The sequence below is a fragment of the Netta rufina genome (assembly GCF_964035555.1).
Source record: "Netta rufina genome assembly, chromosome: 8".
Classification (NCBI taxonomy): domain Eukaryota; kingdom Metazoa; phylum Chordata; class Aves; order Anseriformes; family Anatidae; genus Netta; species Netta rufina.
Window position 1 is genome coordinate 2,966,974 of NC_140131.1, and position 23,567 is coordinate 2,990,540.

A 23,567-nucleotide genomic window follows, 5' to 3' on the forward strand; every position below is an offset into this window, starting at 1 on the left:
ATCATTTTCCCACTTCCTGAACAACCTTTCCTTGGTGATTTCTGATGGGATTCCCAAGGTTACGATTTATAAGCCACACTCCGTGTTTCATTAGGAAGCGTCCCGCTAGCAGCCTGCCAAGTTTATTCCAAAAGCTGGGACTAATTAAAAAAAATCCAAAATATTCTGAAATGAGCCCTCCCATCACATGTGAACTGCTGCTGTGTGTCAGTGTTGACTACCAGCAGCCAGTTCAGCATTTTTAGATGAAGTGCATTTTATTACCACAGCCTCCCTCCGTCCCCAGGGCTGATAAATGACTTCTGGGCTACTGGGGACTGGGGTTCAGAGCCTTAGCTTTTAGCAGTCACTTGCACACCTCTGCAGGTATGAAATAAATAGCACAATAGGAAAGGACAAAGACACAGGTGTGAGTGTCTTGTTTTCTCACAGGACAACCAGGCAGAACAAGTTTCTGCAGCCATGTGGCACACACAGGCACCAAGCCCATGGACTTACTCCTGCTCTGACTTTCTGTCTCTGGTGGAGCACATTTCCATGGTTTCATCACAGCATCTCACCTCTGTGGTCTGTGTGTGCTGCCTCAACTATATGAGCACGGGAGGCAGTAAATCCCTATCTTATGCCTGCAGAAATAAGCTACGAGTGGCTCTATTCCCATTCCTCTGACTTGGATTTGACAACTCTCATTTCAAAAACAGCTTGAAAAATAAATAAAAAAAATCTCAGAAAAACAAACAAACACAAAACTGCTGAAACCAATCACAGCTTAACTTAACTAATAACTATTACAGCTTAATTAATATAACTTCACCACACTGGAGAAAACAGTGGCTCATGGATACTCAGTTTCTGCCATGTGACCAGCCCTTTGGAAGAGAAACTTCTATGGCACCTGGGCATAATACGTGCATAGGCAGTGAAGCTGTAAGGCAATTTATTTTGCCTTTTCTGAAATATAACAGATGTCCATCTATATCAGAGTTAAGAACAAATGAAATAGAGTAAGAAAAAAATACATCACTCAGTTCCAGGTATGTATGTAATTTCTTTCATCCTCTACTCAAAGAAATCCCAAAAGACAGGCATTGAGTAGCATCTTCTTCTACTTCTCTCCATTCTGTTATGTAAACTATTTCAGATCTTTACTAAAGCATTTTTTCTTTCTTTTTTCCTTTCCTTGTTTTTTTTTTTTTTTCTTTCTTTTTTTCTTTTTTCTTTTTTTTTCTTTTTGCCTACATGGTGAAAAAAAATCAAAATAATTTGGGAATAATTTGAGGGAGATCACTACGACAAGACAGAGTGATGTTGATCCCACCAGCTGAAGACACTTCCCTGGCTACCTGCTGTAAGGAGAACAGTGTGCATGCATGGTTTTGGTTGGATAAGCAAGCAAGCTCTGGAGAATCCCAGAGAGGGTCTCCGCACATGGTAAATTATTAGATTAGACTGTGGTCTCACAAATGTAACCTGTTTCCTATGAAATAACATCGATTGCCTTTGAATGAGCAGATGAAGAAATATGACAAGAAACAGGGACTCATTTTGGTAGGTCCAAAATGCAAGGATTAGAAATGTTGGAAATCAGACCTCCCTCCCTCCATGAATTTCACGGTTACTGCAATCAACTGCATAGATCATAAACTCCTACAAAGACACTTTAATGAATAAAGTAATGAAATCACAATACTTAACCAAAACCATTTACTCAACTTAAAGAACAAAATCCTCTGCATTTTTCTCATCTGCTCTGTAAAGTAGATATTTATAATTTTCATTTATTTATATGAAAATCTCATGAAAGACATGTACCAGATTGTGTCTGACAGACTGCCATGTCTTATTTCCAAATTCCAGTTAAATGAAAAAGCAGAGAGATGACTAATACTGAAATTCTTATTTGAATTTACTCAACACTGAGAAGCTAGAGGAAAAAAGGACTAGATACAAACCAGTGCATGGCTGGACAGAGTGAAAACCATACAGGCTGATTTAACCTTTGGCATAACTCAGATCTATCTCCATGTGAAACAGAGCAATTCATCCAAACTCCACACATCCAGAGACTTGGATAAGTGGGATAGAAAGCTGAACCTTTTCCAATTTCAGCTTTAATGCTGTAAAAAGATACAGCCTATGCTTTGCAAAATAAAACCACCTTATTACTTCCACTTTTTTTCTTGGTCTGGAAAAAGATTGCTACATTGCAACTGTTTAAAATCTCTGGCTGCTGACACTCAAAGCACTTTATTGTTTAACGATGAACAACCATGATATTTTTGGGAATGGAACAATTGCACGTAACAGAGCAGGCTCTGTTGCCTTACATCTCTGCTGCAATGGATTCAGGAGAATGCAATAAAGTAACCTCTGCAACAGACTAGTTTAATGAAAGAACTGAATTTGACATTTAAAAAAAAGCTGACATTCTCTTATACTGTAGTACAGCATCTCTTAAATGTAGAGAGGAGTGGAAACAGCAACAGCAGAGGTAGAAATGGCGTTAGCATAATTAACTTGCTGAGTTTACACTTGAACTGATAAATTTTAAGGTAGCTGAAAATAATTTTTGTTTAAACAACATAGTCAAGGGCAGATTAAACTAAAAGACGCATAAAACAATAAAAGATTGCCTTTGATTTACCTCTGTTCAACTGGCTGGGAGTTGTATCACAGTTTATTTAAATATCTACTAAACATATTCTGAAGATGTAGGTGTAACCTTGCTGAAGTAGTTCTACCCCTGTGACACACTCTTGTAGTCTAATCATTCTGGTAACTTACCTACATGAAACTCTTAATTCACACTGGTTAAAAACATAACATATATTTGTAAACTCTGACCATAGCAGAAAGCACTTCTGAAACACAGACCTTTCAATTTAAATGCAATAGAAAATGACTGATACAAGGCAAAATTATCAAAGTGTTATCGAAGATTGTGGTTTCTGGTTTCTCCTCCCCATACTGACCAACGCAGTAGGGTAGTAACAGACTAATGGCAGAATTTGTTTCTTTACCTCTTATTCTTTATCAGATACATTAATATATTAGTTTAAAAGAAGCTCACCAGGGGAGTGTCTTTCCCTCCGACAATGCTGAGTCCAAGCCCTGACCGACCCTTGGATATCTCTATAGTCATCTCCTGCCCAGGAACAATAGGACATGTTGCTGGATCCACAGGCAATAGAGGTGGAAAGACACCTAGGAATGTGAAAAAGGAAAGAAATAAGTCACACTATCACATGAGGAAAAAAAAAAAAAAAAGGAATCATATGAGAGCAACTAATTAAGCTCTCTTATTTTGTTCTTCACCTTTACAAATCTAAACCAAACTTGACAATTACTCTGAGTTACTTCTGAAATCTCTAAATTAGAGCATCTCCAAAGCTCTGGGATTAAATACTCAGAGTAAATATCTGGTAGGACACTAAATTCAGATACAACCTATACAATTCAGACCATGATGGCAATGTGTATTCCATTCAGGGTAGATAAGGTCATGTCCCAGATTGCCTTTATTTCTGTCTTTATTTTTAATTAAAAAGAGGGGCAAAAGCCCTCTGTACACAAAAGTCATGAGAAGCATGCAAAGACATCTTCAGGCTCTCAAAAATTATAAAAATGAGAGAAAAGTGCAAACATTTTATAAAGTAAATTGAAGTAGTACATTGGATGCTCACAGTAAAAAATCTCAGAAAAAGTTATCCAGAAAAAAAAATAAAGCATCCTGGATTAGGGTACTTAATCCACACAATAATATTGAAAAAATAGAAACTGGTTCATACTGCGGCTGGTGACTTCTGTGTCTGGAGGAAGATAAGTAGGTGCTGACACCAGGGGTATCTCCTGCAAGTTGACGGATGTTTTTGTTGAAGATTTAGATTGCTTGATCTGGTTGAGAACCTAAAATTGAAGCACAGCAGAAGCAAAACAGATCAGTTATCAAACACAGAAATGCATATTATGCATTAGTTGTCAATCAGCATTAGTTGTCAATTAGTGCACCCTACTAAATCTACTAAGTCAACAGAAAGGAAACGTAAGAAGCATGGGTGATGAACTGAAAATATTCACTTTGAAGACAAATAGCAAATCAGAAAGTCTGGATAACTGTGCTTCCAGCAATCATGTGTAGGAAGTAGGACTTTTCTCAGTGGTGCCTCTCATGCCAAACAATTTTTTTTTCTTTTAAAGAGCAAAGAACATCCTTGACATTAGCCTGTAGGACTATTTTGATATACTTAAAGAGAATAAAGTAATTTTTGAAGTTTACCCCCAAGAAAATTATTTTAGTATTTCTCCAGTTAGCCCCTCTCTCCCATAAATCACGCAACCTTCAACTAAATCCAGCCCCCCTTAATGGTCAAGAAGAATACACAAACATTTTCTGGGAGCTGCTCCTCTGCTTCCGACTGATCCGCCAACACTGGTTTGTCAGTTTTACATTTCACTTCCTAAAAGGCCAAAAAAAGAAAGCAAGATGTATTGAAAATGTTATACTAACTTTAATGAAGTATCTTCCAAAATCAGAAATTACTGGTCCGGTTAAACATGGTGACATTTCATCATACAAGCGCACTTCTAGCGCACAGAGTTGAATTCCAAAACTTAGAATTACTTAGAGAAAAACTTAGAGTTACTTAGAACAGAACTTAGAATTACTAAAAAATAGTGTGAATACAGAAATAATCAGGAATTACTGAATGCGTACAATTTAAGGAAGGGATTTTCTGGGAGAAGAGTATCACATATTATTTATATAGTTCCTAAAAATATGAAGTGATAAAGAAGATGGAAGGCCACTCTCCAGGGTGGCCAGGACAGCAATTCCCGTGCTATGTTGAAATGGACAGGTACTCACGTGTCTATCTTTTGGCACATGGGTATAGACCATATAGTGCCTACAGCTGGAAGAAGTTCAAAGTCATCTACTCTCACCTCCTTCCTTCTTTTTGTGGTAGTCCTCAGCAGCACTGAGCACACCGCCTGCACTTCAACTAACTGCTTAAAATGCATCACCCAGCCTCATTATAAGCATCTCAAACAATGGCACTTCAACCACGACCTTCACTTGTATCCTAATTTCTTTCTATACCTTTGCAATACACTAAAGAATATTTTTGTCCTAGAACTGCCTCCAGATAGTTAGTGCCTTCCCCTCCCCCCCTTTTTTTTTTAAACCTCTACACCAAACTTAGGTCACTTTGATCACAGCCTAATTTTAAGAAAAGCTGAGTACCAACTTCAAAAGACGGAGATATTCTGCACCTCAGAAGAATTTCTAATTAAGATGACAATTCATACAAAAGAAAACATAAATCAAATTTTAGGTAACCAAGCTTGAAAATACTGGCCTTGTTTCCTGAAGTTTTATTACATTAAAATATGCCAAGCCCCCCAGGCTTTTTTTTTCTGCATTTTTTTCTTACTCTAAGCATACAACTGTAACTATTATCCAAATGGATAACAAGAAAATAAGATAAAGTGATCTCATTGTATTATCAGTAGTGTCTGGGGAGAAGTGGGAAGATTGCTTTGTCACCTTAGAGAGAGTGTTTTGATGAGCAATAAAAAATTTCATACTTCCCTTTTTCATCCTGATATGTGCCTAAAACTTCAACCTGCACATCACATAAGCATTGTACATCACCTTTAAAGCCCTTTAGTCCTCTCTATGATGGAGGTGTCTGGATAAAATGAGAAGATTTGCAGGCTTTCAAACACTGAATTGTGCACTCAGCATTTGTCATATGCCTGAGACCCAACAGCCTAATTTAATTCAACTCCCCCAAGTACATCCAGAAGCATTTTTGTGAAGCTCCTCCTCTTTGTCAATAATTCAAGTGAGTCTGTTCCTCACCTAACATCAGTTTAAGCATTTATTATTATTAACAGTAATAATAATAATATTAAGTATCCACCTCCAGGACAGCAAACTGCTAGGACATTAATGATGTGAGGTGTTTCAGAACACATCCAACGACTCTTCAAGCCATTTTCACCTCTGTAAAGTTAAAAGTTCTGAGTCTCTCCCAAAGCCCTCATCTATCAATTCTTTTCCAACAACACCTTGTAGAGGCCAGGACAGCAACCATCCTCAGAAAACCATAACCTGCCACCAGGACCTCTCGACGTGGCAGCTAACAAGTGTGCAAGACTTTGCCTAACACTTCCGTTGGCTCCAGTCCAGAAATAAAGTTGTTTTCTTTCCCCCCTCTTATCATCCGAGTCTACAATGATGTCCATTATACAACTTTCTACTTTTTAAAGTGATGAAGTGACAATAAAAAGTATCTTGGGAGAGACTGACAAATTTATCAGCAACACAAAATGACTTCATTTTTTTTTTTATTCCTGCTGTCATTTGGTGAGCCGTCCTGTCTGTGCTTTGAGCTGTATGCACTTGCAGAAGATCTGCTGATAAGCACATACTTTTTATTTACTCAGTGAACTTGATCTTACACGTTGACTTTTACATTCCTGATTTCTCCTGACATATGCCTGAGAAATTCAGTAACAATGGTGAAGTAAGTGTTAGGCTCTGGTAGCAACACACTGTGGAAAACGAGGCATTATTTTCTTTTGCCTCGGTCACTAAAAGATTGAAAAATCTTTAGACAGAAATCTTTTTTCCTAAAAATAATGAGCTGTCATATCTTGCACTGCAGTGTTGAAGCCTTAATGCCACTATGACCCATATCCACTGAAGGGACTGATTACAACCAAATTCCATCAGCATTTACAAAAATAAGATACACTCCTTCGAAATACTTGCCACGAAACTTTAAAATCTTGATTGAAAGCAATATCTGAGGTTCTGAAGCTAGCCTCTAGCATTTTTCATTTATTTGTGCCTCCATTTTGTGGGCTGGCCCAACTGAAGCCACGAGGAACTAAGTAGTTGGATCTGGAGGCATTCAAATACTTTTCTAACTCCACCTCCTACTAAATTTCTCAGCAGCCATTTATCTGATGGGAAAAAAATCAGGAAGTTCCCTCTATGCAAATAGCCACTGAGTAATATCCTGGTATCACTACTGAGCTGGGACAGGTTGCCTCCCCTCTACACCTCAGCAGGGATAATGCTATGGGCCTGCTGGACACCATGGCTTGAATTCCAAAGATAAATGGCAAATTGCAGCAGCTGGTTGCTGTTACGTGAAAAAATTAAGTGGAAGATAAGCTGGTACAGACAGTCAAAACAAAAAAATAAATAAAGTACTATCCTGATGCTCTCAACAAATGCATCCCTTTGTCTTCTCTTACTTTTCTGCTGTCTTATATAGAACCACTCTTACCACCAACACTTTATCTTTTGATTTTATTTTTATCTTTCTGTCTAAAATACTGAAACTGCTACCCTTTGGCTCAACAGTTCACTTCCTTCTTGATTCACCACATTTGAAAAGATGCTGCCAATACATTCTGTCCTCTGTTGTCCCATTGGTGTCTTCCCTCCGTGCCTATCTTGGATTGCTGCATTTCTTTTTCCCATTTTTATTTTTTGCATTAAACTCATACTCCCTCTATTAGCTTCCAAAAAGCAGCACAGCACATATCCTATATCAAGTTCATTCTTTACAACATATTTTGTATCTTTTTATCCACTTTTGTGAAGTTTTTCACATTACTTTGTAACCCATTGTTTTTCTTTTTTTTGCCAAGTTGAGCAAGACCAGCAAGAAGAAAAGGTGAATTATACCCGTAAATGAATACAAGAAAATCCTTGATTCATTTATGTTCTAGCCCATCAAGGGAGAACTCTGAACAAGGCAAACAAATATGAACACAAATAATTAAAACTTCTTAGTAACCCATTAGGAACACAAATCCATTTTACATGCTTGGTTAATTCTGATGCTTGAATACCACGTACTACTTCCTAACACTTAGAGTTCATGGACTCATTAATTAAATATTTACTTGTTACAGGACATTATATATATTCAACTTATATTTGCAAAAAAACATGATGGAGCAGGGAGAAAAAAATTAGGAAAACAAGTATCAGATTTCCCTTGTGGAGGCCTGCACACAAACTGCGCACACAGCAAATCTCAGTGAACGCACTCCTTGAAAAAAGAGTGGACTGTTGGGCAAAAAGATTGCCTCAGCAAATTTTATGTACCTCTAGGTTAGTCACTCTCCAGCACATTTAGTAATTTTCCATTTCAAATTTTTAATACTGAATCCAAAAAAAGAGATTAAGGTTAACCCTGAAGGACTTTGATTTCTGATAACGCACGATCCTGACATACTAAAAAACAAAAAACCCTATTTGTATCAACGAGAAGTTCAGTATTTATTACAGTGCATACTGACAGTAACACATTAAATCAGAAGTTATGGGCTTGATGTAGAAATTACTGAAAGTAACTCTATAGCTATGTTATTCAGGAGGCAAGACTAGATTATGATAATAGTCATTTTTGGCCTTAGAATTTATGAAGCTATGAATATAAAGAAGAAAATGATTTACAGACCATGCTTTTTTTCTGAAGTTTGTCACACATGGATAGCAAGAGTAGAAACTGAATCCTCTAACTGAGAAAGCAATCAAGAGAAAGACAAAATGGTACATAAAAACACTTAACCTCAGTATTTTTACTAATTATACTGAGGTCCTAATTCATGAAAACATGTGAAGAGAACAAATAGATGTAAAACAAGAAGTTGGATTCTGCTCTTACATGTTCTGGATATTATTCAACAAAAGTATGCCGTAAATACTCCAACCCAAGCACAGCTAAAATGCAAACCAAGCCAATGAGCTGGCATTTTCTAAGCTGTGACTGTTACTAAGTGTTGCTGTAAGTCACTTACAGTTTTATTGGATTCCTCATCAGTCAGGCTTTTCATGACAACATCCAAGCTTGGGTCTTCTTCACTGCTTGCAGTTTCGGTGCCACCATGATCCTGGTAGAAAGGATTGATAACAGTTTTTATACAGAGCTATGATCCCCCATAACAGCTAAAGAAAAAAAATAGACAGTTTTACCTTTTCTTTTGTTTTTCTAAACAAGTAGCAGCATGAAAAAGTAAAAAGATCCACAATTAAAGCATCCTACTGTCAGGAGACAAATAAGCGATACAAGTTTTGAAAGACAGACCTCAGTCTCCAGCCAGCCCCAAGTACCAGGAGGTGGTCCAATACCATGAGCTAGCACTTTGGAGCAGATCTGGGTCAATTTTCAAAGCCAGACCAAACCACATCGAGTGTGCAAACTGTTGAGCTTGGATTAAGGGACCCCCACCAGACTTCCGCAGAGGGGATGAGTTTCACACATGCTCAATGCATTAAGAAGGAATCCAAGCTTTCCTTCATGCAGTCCAAGAGGGTTGGTAGCAGAGGGACTGATGGATCAGCCCTGGAGGAATCACCAAGCCAAAGCTCCTCTGGACAGAGCGTGTGGCCACCAAGCTCCGCAGGCTGAAGCCAGCACTGGAGCACTGCCTCCAACCTCAACTGCAAATGAGACCTCAGGACTCAATTATGTCTGCGCGTTACTCGACAACGCTGCAAATAGCATTCAAGTACAACTTCTGGAGAACAAATTAATGATGTCGGTGGGCCAAATGACATCAGTATTTTCACCAAGATGTGCTCCAGAACCACCTCCTACATGAGCTCTGGTTTTGAACCTGTGCCGCACATCTATGCTGCACCCAAGGTATAACAAGTTTCTCCCTTTCTGAAGAGAGTTCCAAACAAAAATGGCCTTTAGAACATAAAATAGCACCATACTAGGTAAAAAAGCTTTTCTGATCAGGACTTCCTGCTATTTTCTCTATATAATAAAAAGCATGTATTTAAGAAGCATGTATTGGCAAGAAAAAATATCTTTCCCATACCAATGACAAAGCTTAGATAGAGAGGAAATGGCATCTTCATGAAAAGATTAAGATAGAATTTAAAGTTTAAATTCTCACTAATTTGGCTACATGCAAAACGTAAGGTGGTAATTTTCCTTCCCTTTTTAAAACTGACCGGGTCCTGAATCTGATATTTTTGATCCATTGGTTCTGATTTACTTTAAGTAGTTTCGGTACATTTGAGCCTTTAATCCAACTTTGGAGCTGCTCTCTCTTCCAGTGCAAGATAAACTACATACAACAAACCCATTTTTAAGATCTTCAGAAGAAAAATTATTTCTGAGTTGTCATGAGACATTTTACTTCACAGTGCACAATTATAATCATGCAAATGTCTTGACCACTGCACAAGGAGTAAACCACCCTCCGTCCTTACAAGGCTTACTCTGTTCAGGACTGCAGCAGAACGTGTCACTCCCCCAACTAAACAGATGATGGTGGGGTGGCTTTCTGATCAACGAAACGTTTTGCAAACCAATCTTTTAGCACAATGAATCATTACTTTGCTTTTGGTGGTGTGCCCGCACCATTACACCACAGCATAGCCTTATCCTGTCTTGCAACTCCATGCAATGAAGCAAGAGCTTGTTTTAAGGCATATTTGCTGCTTATCATGTTCTGTATTAAAATTAAAATGCCTTGATGAAGAGAGAAAGATAAGATGAAGATTAACACAATAGCATATGGTAACTATGGCTCCCTGATATTCTGTTACTTTAGCTAGGCTATTTAATACGATCTGACAAGATTCATGTTCAGAATAGACACACCACAATGTTAAATATTTATCTGGTATTTCAAGATATAAAGCACAGTCCCTTTTTTTTTTTAAGCATACAAATAGCTGACAAAGGAAAGCAACGTCAAGTTCTATACAACATCTTTTGGTTACATTTATGTTATGGAATAAAAAGGTACTAGACTAGAAGTGAAACCCAGCATTTACTTCTAAAACCAGACACAATGTAAATAAGAAGGGCTTGCCAATAAAACACAAAACTCAACCCATGAGCATCTACCTTGAAAGGCGATCATCGCACTTGAGACCGAGCTTTTTGGTTTCCACGTGCTGGTGGAATCTAGTTACGGTCACTTGATCCCAGACCAAAATGTGACTAAACAAAGCTTAATACGACCCAAAGACACAAATATACGTAGAGTAATTTGCAATCCCTGAGCTTCACTTGGAGCGTGCTGCTTTGATGGGGGAGAAAAAGAAAAGCGAAAGCACTGCCCCCAGGTGACTCAGGTCAAACAAAAACCAAGCAGCTCTCACCCAGCACAGTGCAACTCTTGACCAGAGCTAGGCCTGGAGGGAAGCAGCCAGCAGTGGCAATATAATCCAGACAACAATAGTGAGTGTGCGGCCAGGAAATGCATCCAGCACTACCCAGAGTGGCCCAGTGCTGCAGGATCACAGTGATGCCTACTGAAATATCACAAGTTTAATGCACCTGAATGCATCAGTTCAAGGCAAGACCAAACCCCAACTGAATTATAAAATGTCTTTTGCTTTACTAGCTCAAATAGAAATAGAATTAAAAAGCAACAGCAAGGCTAACCATGTGCTTTATCTAGAAAACGTAGTTATGCTGTATTGAGACGTCAAAATGCTACCAGCGTGGTGACACTGCAGGGATTCATGGTGCACAGGAGAGCAATCAGCCTACACTGGGGCTGAGGCAGCAAGCAGAGTAAAGAAGAACATTGGTAACGTTACTGGACTAAGGAAGGTTTTGCATGCTACAACACCGTATACGAGTGCTCCCTGCCCAACCAGCTCACATCTGCTCCTACAGGAAAAAATGAGCAGGAACACGCGATACCACTGCCAGGGCACAGGACAGATTGTGGCCAAGGCTCTCAGTGAAGTTGGGATTGCCCCAAGATGCTGCTGTCATGAAGCCACGTATACAGAGACCTCCTTACCACTGCTAGTTGCTGGCACCCCTACTCCATTTTTAGACATGCAAACAATATTCTGGGGGAAGTGAACTTTAGAGGGTGTGAGCTTTTCTCTGAAAAATGTTTATTTTCGCTAGGAGGATATCCACATTCCAGGCAAAAGACCATGACTACTCTAACCTGAAGGAAAAGGAGCAGGATAGGAGACAGCAAAGTTTGCATGCAGAAACTGTTTCTCCTCCTGTACAGCAATAACCTGTTTAATCTCTGTCATTAGTGCCATGCCAGCCCTTCCAGTGATGATGAGAACAAAGAAAAGTGACAGTGAAAGTGACAACTATTAGGTCAAACTCCTACCCAATGCATTTCATGATTCAGGGTTTAATTACAGAAGATGCTTGAATTTATAATGATCTGCTAATGACAATCAGCCTAATTTAGCAACCCCAAATTAAAAGCAAAACCAAAGGAACAACAACCCACAAGCCTTACCTCAATAGAAGAGTGGGAGCTGGAAGGCAATGGGAAAGGAGTAACAGCCATCTGATTGACGGCATCTTCATTTCTGCAAAACAAACAGATGATGTATTACACAGTTAACCACAACGACCAAACTTCTGTCCGTTAGGAAAACATTATTACTGGCAAAAGAATTGCTTCTTATCAGGAGTCAGAGCTCAGGAAAGCACTTCATCTTCGCTTGTGTTTTCTGCTAGCAGATTACATCCCTTCCTGGGACCGCGGTAGTTTCATCTGGGAGATCTTGACATTACCTCCTTTGGAAATCTAATTTAATGTGGATTATCAGAGGTTGCAGTTGGAGTTTATGGCCCCTACACATCAACAGACGTGTTAATACTTCGTTAGCTTCTTCTAATAATGTCAATACTTGTTAACTGCTTATTTAGACTTGTCTAACATTCACATTGCTGAACTATGAAACCTGCTTTTGATGAAATAGATTGCTTTTTTTTTTTTTTTTTTGTCCATATTTGCAGTGGTCTTTTGTAAAAAATTCAATGTAAAAACTTGAATGAATTTTTAGAAAAAGTAGGAGAGAAAAAAAAAAGATGAACACTGATTCCCTCTATGCACAAGTGCATTATTTTTCCAAAGTTGCTTATCATGTATGGCATCTTTTATTCTGTCCTCTTTAAAACTCATTCTTAAGTCCACATTTGATTACTCTAACTTCCAAAAGCCTTTCTTATTATAGAGCATTCTGTCTTGCTGATGTTTTTCCTCAAATGCCTTTTAAATTATTTGGCTCTTGAAATTAGCTCTGCATTTTTTTGGCCTCTGTAAAATTGAATCAAGTAAAATATGACTTCAGTGATATATATTTTTAAAGGCTAGTATGAGGCATATAAAAAAAAAAGACTCCAAAATTTGCTTCAGAAGCTTTTCTAGCATGCCTTTTTATCTTTGGGTTGAACGCCTCTCACTGAACACAGAAGTCAGGAGCATGATGCAAACCCTATTTTGCCAAAGATTCAGTAACACCACACAGGCTGCTTGCCAAAACAGGACAGAGAAGGAATCAGTAATCCTGCCTCTCTGCTAATACAATGCCTTTCATCTCGAGTTCTGACTTTCCAGGCAGCGCATCTCCAGGGTTTGATTTCTGGTCCTACCTTCCAGGTTACTGTAACACAAGCACAACTTTTCCCTCTAACCTCTAGAATAAAATATTCGACCAGTACATGCTTAAAAGCACTTCATAGAAATGCCTTTTTAAAAAGTCTCATTTTATCTCTTAAGAGTTAAATACCTGAAGCCAGTACATCCTCATTGCGGAAAGACAACACCATAAATCAACAGCTCTCAGCTGAGCAGCGTGTGGGAAATTCAATCACAGGCATTTGACGTGACAAATCCTACAGGCAAATGTTGGTGAATTCATTTACTTATCTTCAACCAAACAGCCATACAATCCTGAGGAATTGGTTCTATGCCACTCATTTTTGTGCTTGCTCCCAGCCTCTCTGCCTGGCCCTGCTCGAAGCTTCGCAAGAGCAAGAAGCCCTGCTACGAGCAGAACCAGAGAGCCCTGTTACACAGAAACATGCACAGAGGGCCGAGACAGAAAGAAATCCGAGGAATGCACCAAACCAAGAACATGAATTTTATAATCATTTCACAATTTTCAAGTTTGCTTTGCCCCATGAAGCACATTAGGCAAGGCTGTTTTTTCTCCTCTTATCCTCATGAGATACCAATTTAATTACATTGCTGGTCTAACCTATAAGAACAAATCAGCAAACTTAAGGTGTCTCTGAAGCTTAGCAATTTTGGCTTGACCATAGAAATTTTTCTGACAGCATTTTATACAAAGCACAAACAGGGTGAAAAACAACCCTTGTGTAGCTTCCAATGCAGGCTGCATACCTTGCAATTAGGAGTAAACTTGGAAATAATAAGGTGTGTACAAACCTTTATAAGAAATACCATTCCAAAGTGCAAGACATAAGCTTCATGAACTGCATTACAAGGGGGAGGAGGTAATTAATTATACAAATCAGTTTCTATTTAGCGCAAAAAGATTTTTTTTTCCTCCCATCACTGGGATAACATTTTTATGCATTTTTAAATGGATGGGCAATTTTATTCCAAGCAGTAACAAAACGCCTTATATTTATTCTCTTGAAAAAAGAGCAATAATAATAATAATAAAAACAAGGTTAAGAAATGTCTCAACTTGTAATCTCCCCCTGCTAGGGCTCGTACATATTTGAATACTTTAATGCTGCTTCAAAAGAGAATGCTTCAAAGCAGAATCAAAGAGGGAACATATTTTAAAGTGTCAGATCTAATAATAAATTGCTCTTTCTGCTCTCCACTTCCATAAGTGTCCTCAACTAAAACATGAATTTATTTACAACTAAAAGGAGCAATCATTTTCTTTTGATGCTGGAGCAGACAGCTTAGAAGCCTGAACATCATATTCAAATTACAGTAACTGCAAATGAACATCCAATTTATTTGCCAATAGCTGCTACAGAACCACCTCCGAGAAAGCTGCTCTCAGTTACCAGCGCTCGAGGTTAACCTGGCTGAGCCCCTCACAGTCAAGACACAGCTTGGTACTCGCAGGGTCAAAGACATGCACGACACAATCCAAAGGGCAGGGGGGCTCCATCACTTCCCTCTGTTATCTGCAGGAAGGATAAAAAGCCACTGCTCTCTCTCTAGCACCATCGGGTTTGTGGAAGGCACCTCCTTGCTGAGCCTGCGTACCAGGGAGCTGTTTGTATCTCATCAGCTACAAAGAAACCGAACGGGAAAGGAGTTCCTCACTCCTCCTGCAAGTACTTTTATTGCTTCCAACCTCTACGGATGAGTTTGAGTGAAAACCAGAATTGGATCTTGGTGGAGGTTCAAGTGCCGACTGCTTGTACCAGCGTTGCTCAGTGCTGACGAAACAAGTTGTCCTCATTGCAAGAGGTCACGGGAAGCAAGATCAAAGCAATGTATAAGTGGCAAAGACCCTTTAAAGTTTACCAAAGCTTATACGCTTTCAGATTTATTTGATTAAACCGCCATATTTCACTACATTTTTCTTCCTTGCTAGTCTAAATAGACCCCTGGACACTCCCCGTCCTTCCTCACTGGCTGACGAGCAGAACTTGGGAAGTTTTGCTCCAACATCTGCACCTCCGGTGAAGGGGGAGATGCTGGGGCTTAAGCGAAGGGATGATTCGTTCCATACAGCTGAAGGGAAGCTGACGCTGTGCGGCTCTGCAGTTGCCCTGGACACTGTGCTGCCCTTATCAGAAGCTGTCTCTGGCACTTCGGAGGAATGTCACACATGGATGGAGCGGTCTGTGAAGCGTTTCAGACAGGTATCTTTCTAAAGATGACAACCAGAAGCTACAGGCTGAAACTCAGGTTTCTTTATTTGCTCAGCCATGTCTCATATCTGCGATTTTTGTATCCAGGTTCCCTGCCTTCATTCGAGGACGTTTGCTCTTTTCCTTTGTGACTACTCATACATCTCCCGGATTTGTGATGGTACAGCTCTCTGCCATGTAATACTAAGGAAATACTTGGTGAGCGTGCTGAATGACATTCATCACCTGTCTAAAGCTGAGCATCTCACGTCCAAACTTCCTTCATAGTCAGTGACAAAACAGGACTATTCCAAACCCAGACACACTCAGAAGTGCAATTCATCCAAGCACTGAATGGCCTCATTTAGGCTGGGAAGAACTCAGTTTCTCTCTTGGAGGCTCCTGACAACTGCTCACTTATCACAGAGGTCCAGGTGACTTTTAGATATCTCAACGAATGGAGATGAACCTCTTACCAAATCACCGGCAACTACAGGGTTTGTCAACACTAAAACTTCAAAAAAGCTCTGTAGGGGGTTGGGGATGCTCTTCAGGAGCACAAAGAATTCCAAGAATCAGGGCAAAAATCAGTAACTTGTAAGCAGTTGCATGACACCTTAGTTGGAAGAAATCTGGAGAGCAAGCGAGTGAATGCTGTTTGCCCCATCACCTCAGGCCTCCCACCGGCTGCACGAACTCCTGCAGGTTATTGAAAACCTGGATTGTGCACATCCGACTTGTTCCAAGAAAAATGATATCAGTCCAGGATCTCATATTTTCACAGCTTTGTTTTCATCCAGAAACTCCTTTGGAGAAGATGAGCTGCGGGCGAGTTGAATACTGAAAAGACACACTGAGTGTTTCCTTCAGATGGGTCAAGGCAAGACCCTTCTATTGTGCATCGCCTTGAAAAAATCTCTCCCACTAGAAAGAAGAGCACTCTTATTCTCCATTTCCTCTCCATTCACTCTTAGCTAGGTGAGATCCAAATGCACACTGCTATTTTAAATGAATAACTCCTCATTTTAATGGCAGGTTAGGTGATGAAAGGTTTGAAGGAGACCAAACTACTTAACTTCCTCAACTGTGCACTTGTTCACATCTGCTATGAAAAACCACAGGGAAGTTCCAACTTGCACGCATGGCATCCCACAGGTTATTTGAGTTTTCCCAAACAGAGGAACCTAAACAATTAAAGCAACTAAAAAACAAATTTATATTACTAAAATACGAACAAATATGTTATCTAGAGAAAAAAAAAAAAAAAAAAGAAAGCAAAAATTATTTCTAAAGCATGAAAAAGCCCAGGCTGACTGGTGTGCAGTACACAATGGTACCTACAGAGCTCTGAAAAAAGAGCAAAGATTTGGTGCCAAAGGTGCAGCGACGGCGAGCGTCAAACAGCACCGAGAATGGGCCAACCCAGTCACTGCCCTCGCGTTGCCAATCCTCAGACCGAGCAGGGATCTCTCTCCCTTGCATGTCATCATAAATAACAGGAGATTCCGTAAACAGCGAGAGATTTGTCTTCACAATTACCCCTAGAAAGGGAAGGAGTGGTAAGCTGATAGACTTGTGGGCTTCCCTGAGAAGCTGCAATCCCATCATCAGAAAGCGAGGGTCACGGAACAAATGCCTGCAGTGTGGGAAAAGGACTCTGGACCATCAACAGATTCTACTTAAATAGGCAAAACCCTGCAGTATTGTATTCTTACAGCGTTTTTCATGTTTTATTGCAGCATAAAACAACTGTATTTTAAGGAAAAAAAAAGGTATACCAAATGAATCAAAGAACTAAGCACAATAGGATGAGGGTTTGAAATCAGCAGCATTCACTTGGATTCAAGCCTTCAAACTATGTTTGATCTGCTTATTATACCAACAGTGGAGCACCAAAACAGATTAAAGGCAGTTAATTGAGCGTGGACAAAACACTGAATGTGCTGAATCATACAATTCTCCCTGTATAAGAGCATTCTGATGTAAACTGGATTTCCTCCTACGAATGTAAAACCCAAGTGTCTTACTTTGCATCGTAAAAGAATGAACATTTAATGCATGAACCAAAAATACAATGGACGAAATCCATTCTATTTTGGGAACTAGGGCATAGAGATTCCTACAAGAAACAAAGCTCTTTGTCAGATTATTACAGCACATATTAGCCATAGTAGCTTGGAAGTTGCATCTGTAAGCCTAGGAGGTCAGGTAAAACGATGCTGGGCACTGGTCAGAGGAAGCACGTGGACTGAGCCATTTTGTCTCATGGAGACCATGCTGTGCTTGGGTGATTGGTTTGTCTGCTTAGCCATGTAAGCAGGTTAAATGTTTCAAATTTGTTCCTGTAGAAAGCCACAAAGCACAAGATGCACCAAACCAAAAAAAAAAAAAAAAGTGACACTACAACTGCAAATCTTTTAGATGCTATTACAAGCTTATGTGATTAATGAGAGCACTGGGAAATGGTGCTGTGTTAAGACCTATATTTTGGAAACCAGCCAAGATCAACTCTTTTAAATAATCATTGTCAATTTAGTCGAGGAAAAGATGCTCACGAAGCAGAGCAAGAAACCTTCAGATACAAGGGGACTGTGATTCTCACGGCGTATATTGCACTGTCGCATCAGCAAAAATTTCAGGAAAGTGTGGGAATGAAATTGTAACACTACCAGGGTACTAAAAAGAGAGCAGATATTTATAGTGCAGATAATCAGTGAGGATTTTACTAAAAAGTAAAACAGACTGAGAAGGATGCTTATTTTCTGTTCCACCCCCCAAAATAAATTCACAAAACACCAAGTTACTTAATGACCCATATTACACATCTCACAGAAACTCTTTCTTGTGGCCAGGAATTCCTGGGCTTCTTTTGTAACTGATTAAAGACTTTATGGAAACATCCCCCTGCCCTGCACGTGAACCAAAACACCAGGAAGAGGAAAACCTTGATGTAGTTTCCTGCTTCAAAGCAAAGCAGCAGCATGCTTATCACCGAGCATCCTTCATTTGAGAAAACAAGGCCCCAGGATATCAAAGAGGACACTTAATAGTGTCCAAGAGTCCCACCAGTTTTGCTTTTATGTCCTAGATCAACTCAGTCAAGCACAGAGGAACTTTTTAGGCTGTAAAATAATGAGTTTCTGGAAAACTGTAACCTACTCAGGCCTTTTGCTGTTGAAATCAGAACATGAACATCCTTCTGAAGACCAATTCCCTATTACCTCCTGCAGTGTCCCTTATTTTGCTAGGGGGAGTTGTGTCCTCTCCTTCCCACGTGCTCCAGGACATGCTCTCGGCCTTCTGCCTGCACAAGGAGGTTGCATCAGTAATGGTGCTCAGGAGGAGGGAAGTATTTCTGTTGTAACTGGCTCCTCTGCTTCTTCAGGGCATAGCAGACGTTAACAGCACCCTGCTCCTTCCACGTTGGAGAGCGGAGAGGCACTGTGTGAGATCAGGCAAGCAGCAAACCTACCAGGAGAGCTCTCAGTCTGCTACACTCTGTTCTTGGCTGGAAAAGCTATTGCACAAGAGATGGATGGAGATTCATGAGGCCCATAACTCTTCATATTTAGTAGAGCTGGCACCACAGTGCATGAAGCAGTGGCATTTCAGTACCTCCATCTTATATGATGGTTTTAAAATAACTGATAAAGCGAGCAAAAACTTCTCCTTTTAAACTGCATTGTGGACAAGACTTCTGGGCATGGCACGGCCTTTTGGTTCATACATAAAATCACATCCACTGATTTTGAGGTCTAAAAGTGTAGGAACGGGAAGAATGGGCTCATGGAATATATTTTGCACAGGAAAATTACTCTAATTTCTCCTTTAAGAGACATCCTAATCTGGCTTTGGTAACACTTTGAAACACCCCTCTTACTAAAAGCAGTTGATCTCAAAAACAAAAAAAAAGGAAAGAAAGCAACACTTGTTTTTTCCCAGCACTACAGACAGTGGCCTAGCTGCTGATAACATTCTCTCGGTGGGAGAATTTGTTTTCTTTGCGGTTTGAACGGCTGCTTGGATCAAGTGAACAGACGTGTCAGTTGTCAGTGCACTCCAATGCACGGCAGAGAGCACAGGGGTGAGATGTGTTCTCTTTGGAAGTGCAAAGACAAGCTCGTAACCTCAACATCAGCATATAAAGCAGACTTTTTGATTTTAAGCCCTAAAGGGAGCGCCGAGAATCATCCAACGGTATTTTCCGTATCTACTCATTATGATCATCATGACAACTTTTTGCCTTGAAATCCACTGCTACACAAATAACCTGAAAAATGGGAAATACAGGTAAGAACTCACACGGTTTTTATTCCTTTCCATACCCATGGAGACTCGAGCTAACAAGCACACACTGTTACAGCCCTGTGGAGTCTGGTTCTCAGCAGCCAGCTGTGGTGCCCGGGGCAGCAGGGCAGGATCACCAGAAGCCCGTGCTCTCAGTGCTGCCTGGCAGCACTAAATTGAGCCCTGGGTTTTGGTTTCATACATTCTGCTTCTGCCTCCACAGCCTCCATACCAGGCACATTTTCCACATGCAATTAAGTAATGGTGAGTGAGTTGTCGTACATGACATTTAATTTTCAATAGCTGGGAAAAGTAACACGGGAGCTGCAGGCAAGACCATTAATCTCCCCCAGATCCTATGTGCTGCCAAGTATAGCAACTCATTCTTCACGGAGCTAATGCTGCTCTTCCATCATTTCTGTGTGTGCTGTACCAGACAGAGCCATGCGAGTAAATGTACACATTTATATGCATTCACCCACAGATTATTAGATTGTTCACAGGTAAGCTGAGTATGAGCAAAGAATATAAAACAATATCAAGTATGATGTATATGCTGGTCAGAAGACCACATTAATAAATTAGCATGGTTGTAAGTGCCAACGGAAGTCACAGCAGGAACAGTGGCACCTATGAAGTTCCAAATTATCAGTGGAAATACGAAATCTGGGAAAGGGGCAGATTCTTCCCAACGCCGTGTCAAGGGTCATAACAGTAACGTCTCCTGAACTACAGTGAATGAATTGAGGTATCATTAAAAATTTTCATACGTGGAGTAAAAGAAAAGATGCCCACATGTAATAAGCTGGAAGGGGAAAGGCCTTATCAGTCAGGGTCATCTCAAGCCTTCAGCAGTAACCCCAAAATAAGCAAATGAATTTTTATGTATATGCGTGTGTGTGTGTGTATAAATATTAAGAACTCTTGAGCAGTCCTGAGATGAACAGTCAAGGAAAAGGATTATATCACTCCACAAAGAACTGAGTAAGTCCGTCATTTTCAGAACAGGCTAAATGTGTAAATTACATATGTAAATATGTAACAGAATAGGCAAAATTATGAACAAATGTTTTGACGAGAACTGTTCTTACCGTATGAAAACTAACTTGACCTTTGAAGGGGCGGTCTTAATTATTGCAGAAGCATTCTGATGACTTCTTCCATACAATATCTGATTGTTTATCTGTTAAAACAAAAAAAGAGATTTTCATGTAAATGAAGTTCAAAACTATGTATGCTTTGTTCTAATTCACACCACCAAGACTTCCATATTGTGCTGACTCCTCCATTCCTCTGAAGGAAATAAAACCAACAGCAAAGGAGATGAGACAGAGAAGGCAATGTCAGGACATACCACATTATTTTGCCTGTGAAGCATTGAACAATTAATCACGGCAAGAAACACCAGGTACTACTTTGGACATATTTTCTGAGTACAAGACAATCCTGTAGTTTTCAGAGGGAAACAGCATGGCTCAGTACATGCTCCAGGAATTTTCTGTCTGTAGGTACGAGAAATCCTTTCTCAGTTAAAGGAAAATACGATGCCTGATGCCTCCCAGTGCACGCTCAGTGAGTGGGACCTTAACAAGCACAACAGGACCTCTGAGATCAATAGAGTACCTACTCTCAAGCCAACCAAAAGCACACTCAGTAACCTATCACAAAAATAACCCGCAGGGTAAAATATAAAGCATTTCACAGGCAGGTCTGGTGTTTAACACCCTGCTGCACTTCAGTGGCTGCAATATTCTGGGCTTCAGCACCCCTTTTACTGCCCCTGCCTCAGAGGTACCCCAAGAGGACGCTCACTTTTCAGCTTAGGCTTGCACAAGCTACAACCACGACGATCACACGCAGTACGTAAGGCAGCCAGGCATACCACAACAATTTAAAGGGAAAGCTGTGCTGAGTACCATGGCAAAAAGAAGATTATGTCAAGGAGACTGACAAAACCCTTGAGCAGTCTATTAGCCACACCCTGATGATTTTTAGGTTTAAAACTCTTAGACTTGAAGAGTTTAAAACTCTGAACCAGACACCCAGAAAGGTGGTGAAGGAAAGCATCCTCCCATGACAGCAGGGAGTGGGACTACGAGGTTTGTCTTCAGCGTTGACTATTCCGACTGGAATAAACATCAAGAAAACAATGATCTGTGGAAGAGCAATTATTTACCTGCACCCATGAACACCTCTGCTTGCTCTGGCGTTTGCTACCAAACCCAAGGCAAAATCAAACTTTGAATAAAAAGAAACCAAAAGGAATGGCATTTGGAGCTGAGATGTTAGTTCAGGTTCACAGTTCACCTCGTGCAGTGTCCTGGCATCTAAGCGAGCATCAGGTGCCCCCAGGCTGCACAACAGCCTGCCATTTAATGTGTCAAAACCCTCCCTCAGAGCATCTTGGTTCTACTAATGCAGCTCTCTGGGACAGGACTGCTCACACGACCTTCCAAAGGGAGCAGCCAGCTTCATTTAGACCCTACAAGTTTTTTCCCCACTCATCCTTTACAGCATAATATGTGCACTCACAGTTGATACAACAGCTCTGTTTAAACCAATACAGATAATGGAGCCCAGGAACAACCTACCAGTGATTCTAGGGCTTCGCCTTGCTGAAAATGTTTGTATTGGATTTAGGGTTTGTGTTCAGAGAAGATTTTTTTCATCTGAAGAAGTAACAACTGGCCCAAGCCTTACAGCCTGGTGTCACACACACAGTTTGGCTGCAGTGGCAGGTTGCTGATGCTCCCTTCTAGTTCTCAGTGGGTCAAAACTGACTGGCACGGTCATCAGTTGAATAGGCAGCACGAGCACAAGAGAAAAACTGGGGTTGTTCAGTCTGGAGAACAGGAGGCTCAGGGGAGAGCTTAAGACTCTCTACAACTGCCTGAAAGAAAGGTGTGGGGAGCTGGGTGTCGGCCTCTTTGCGCAGATAACTAGTGATAGGACTAGAGGGAATGGCCTCAAGTTGTGTCATGGGAGGTTCAGGTTGGAAATGAGGAGACATTTCTGCTCAGAAAGAGCAGCCAGGCATTGGGATGGGTTGCCCAGGGAGGTGGTGGTGTCGCCGTCCCTGGGGGTGTTCAAAGAAAGGCTGGACATGGTGCTTGGGGACAGGGTTTGGTGGTGACATTGGTGGGGCGGGATGGTTGGAGCAGATGATCTTGGAGGTCTCTTCCAACCTTAATGATTCTGTGATTCTCTGATCAAGGGCAACTTTACCATCTGGTGCCAAAACTCAATACCTGCTCGCATTCTGCTTCAGGCCGGACTTCCAACTTTCAGTATGTTTGTTGACTTAATTCCACTAGGTTCAAAAATAACTTGTTCACTGGGAGTAGTGCATGCCTTACAAATTGTTTGGATTTAGTTAAATTACCATCAATTTTTCTAAACAGCAGACTTAGATGAAAATTTATAGTCTTTGCTCTGCCTAAATTAATCCTCTTCAGTAGATGTATCAAATAGTCCAAAATTTAATTAACTCTGAGCTAGGTCTGTAAGTTATAATTATTTAATTATACCAAAATGAATGGGTAATCAAAGTAATATATCTCCACAATTTTGGACTGTCCCACATAGTTATTACAGCCATTATTATTATTATTATTATTTTTTAAAAAAAGGTTACTTTCTTTTGCAAAGTAAATTAATGTTACTTTGGCT

At 40.2% G+C, this 23,567-nt stretch overlaps 1 protein-coding gene across 1 annotated transcript in view; it reads right to left on the reverse strand.

Moving 5' to 3' along the window:
• Positions 1-23,567, reverse strand: part of PATJ (PATJ crumbs cell polarity complex component) — a gene marked incomplete at both ends in the record, with an annotated part of 137,833 nt that overhangs the window by 27,531 nt on the left and 86,735 nt on the right. Inside the window, 6 exons of the mRNA XM_084291403.1 lie at positions 3,071-3,204; positions 3,789-3,906; positions 4,386-4,457; positions 8,827-8,919; positions 12,274-12,346; positions 20,990-21,081. Coding sequence (XP_084147529.1) covers positions 3,071-3,204; positions 3,789-3,906; positions 4,386-4,457; positions 8,827-8,919; positions 12,274-12,346; positions 20,990-21,081 — 582 coding nt within the window. The remainder of the gene's footprint in view (positions 1-3,070; positions 3,205-3,788; positions 3,907-4,385; positions 4,458-8,826; positions 8,920-12,273; positions 12,347-20,989; positions 21,082-23,567) is intronic.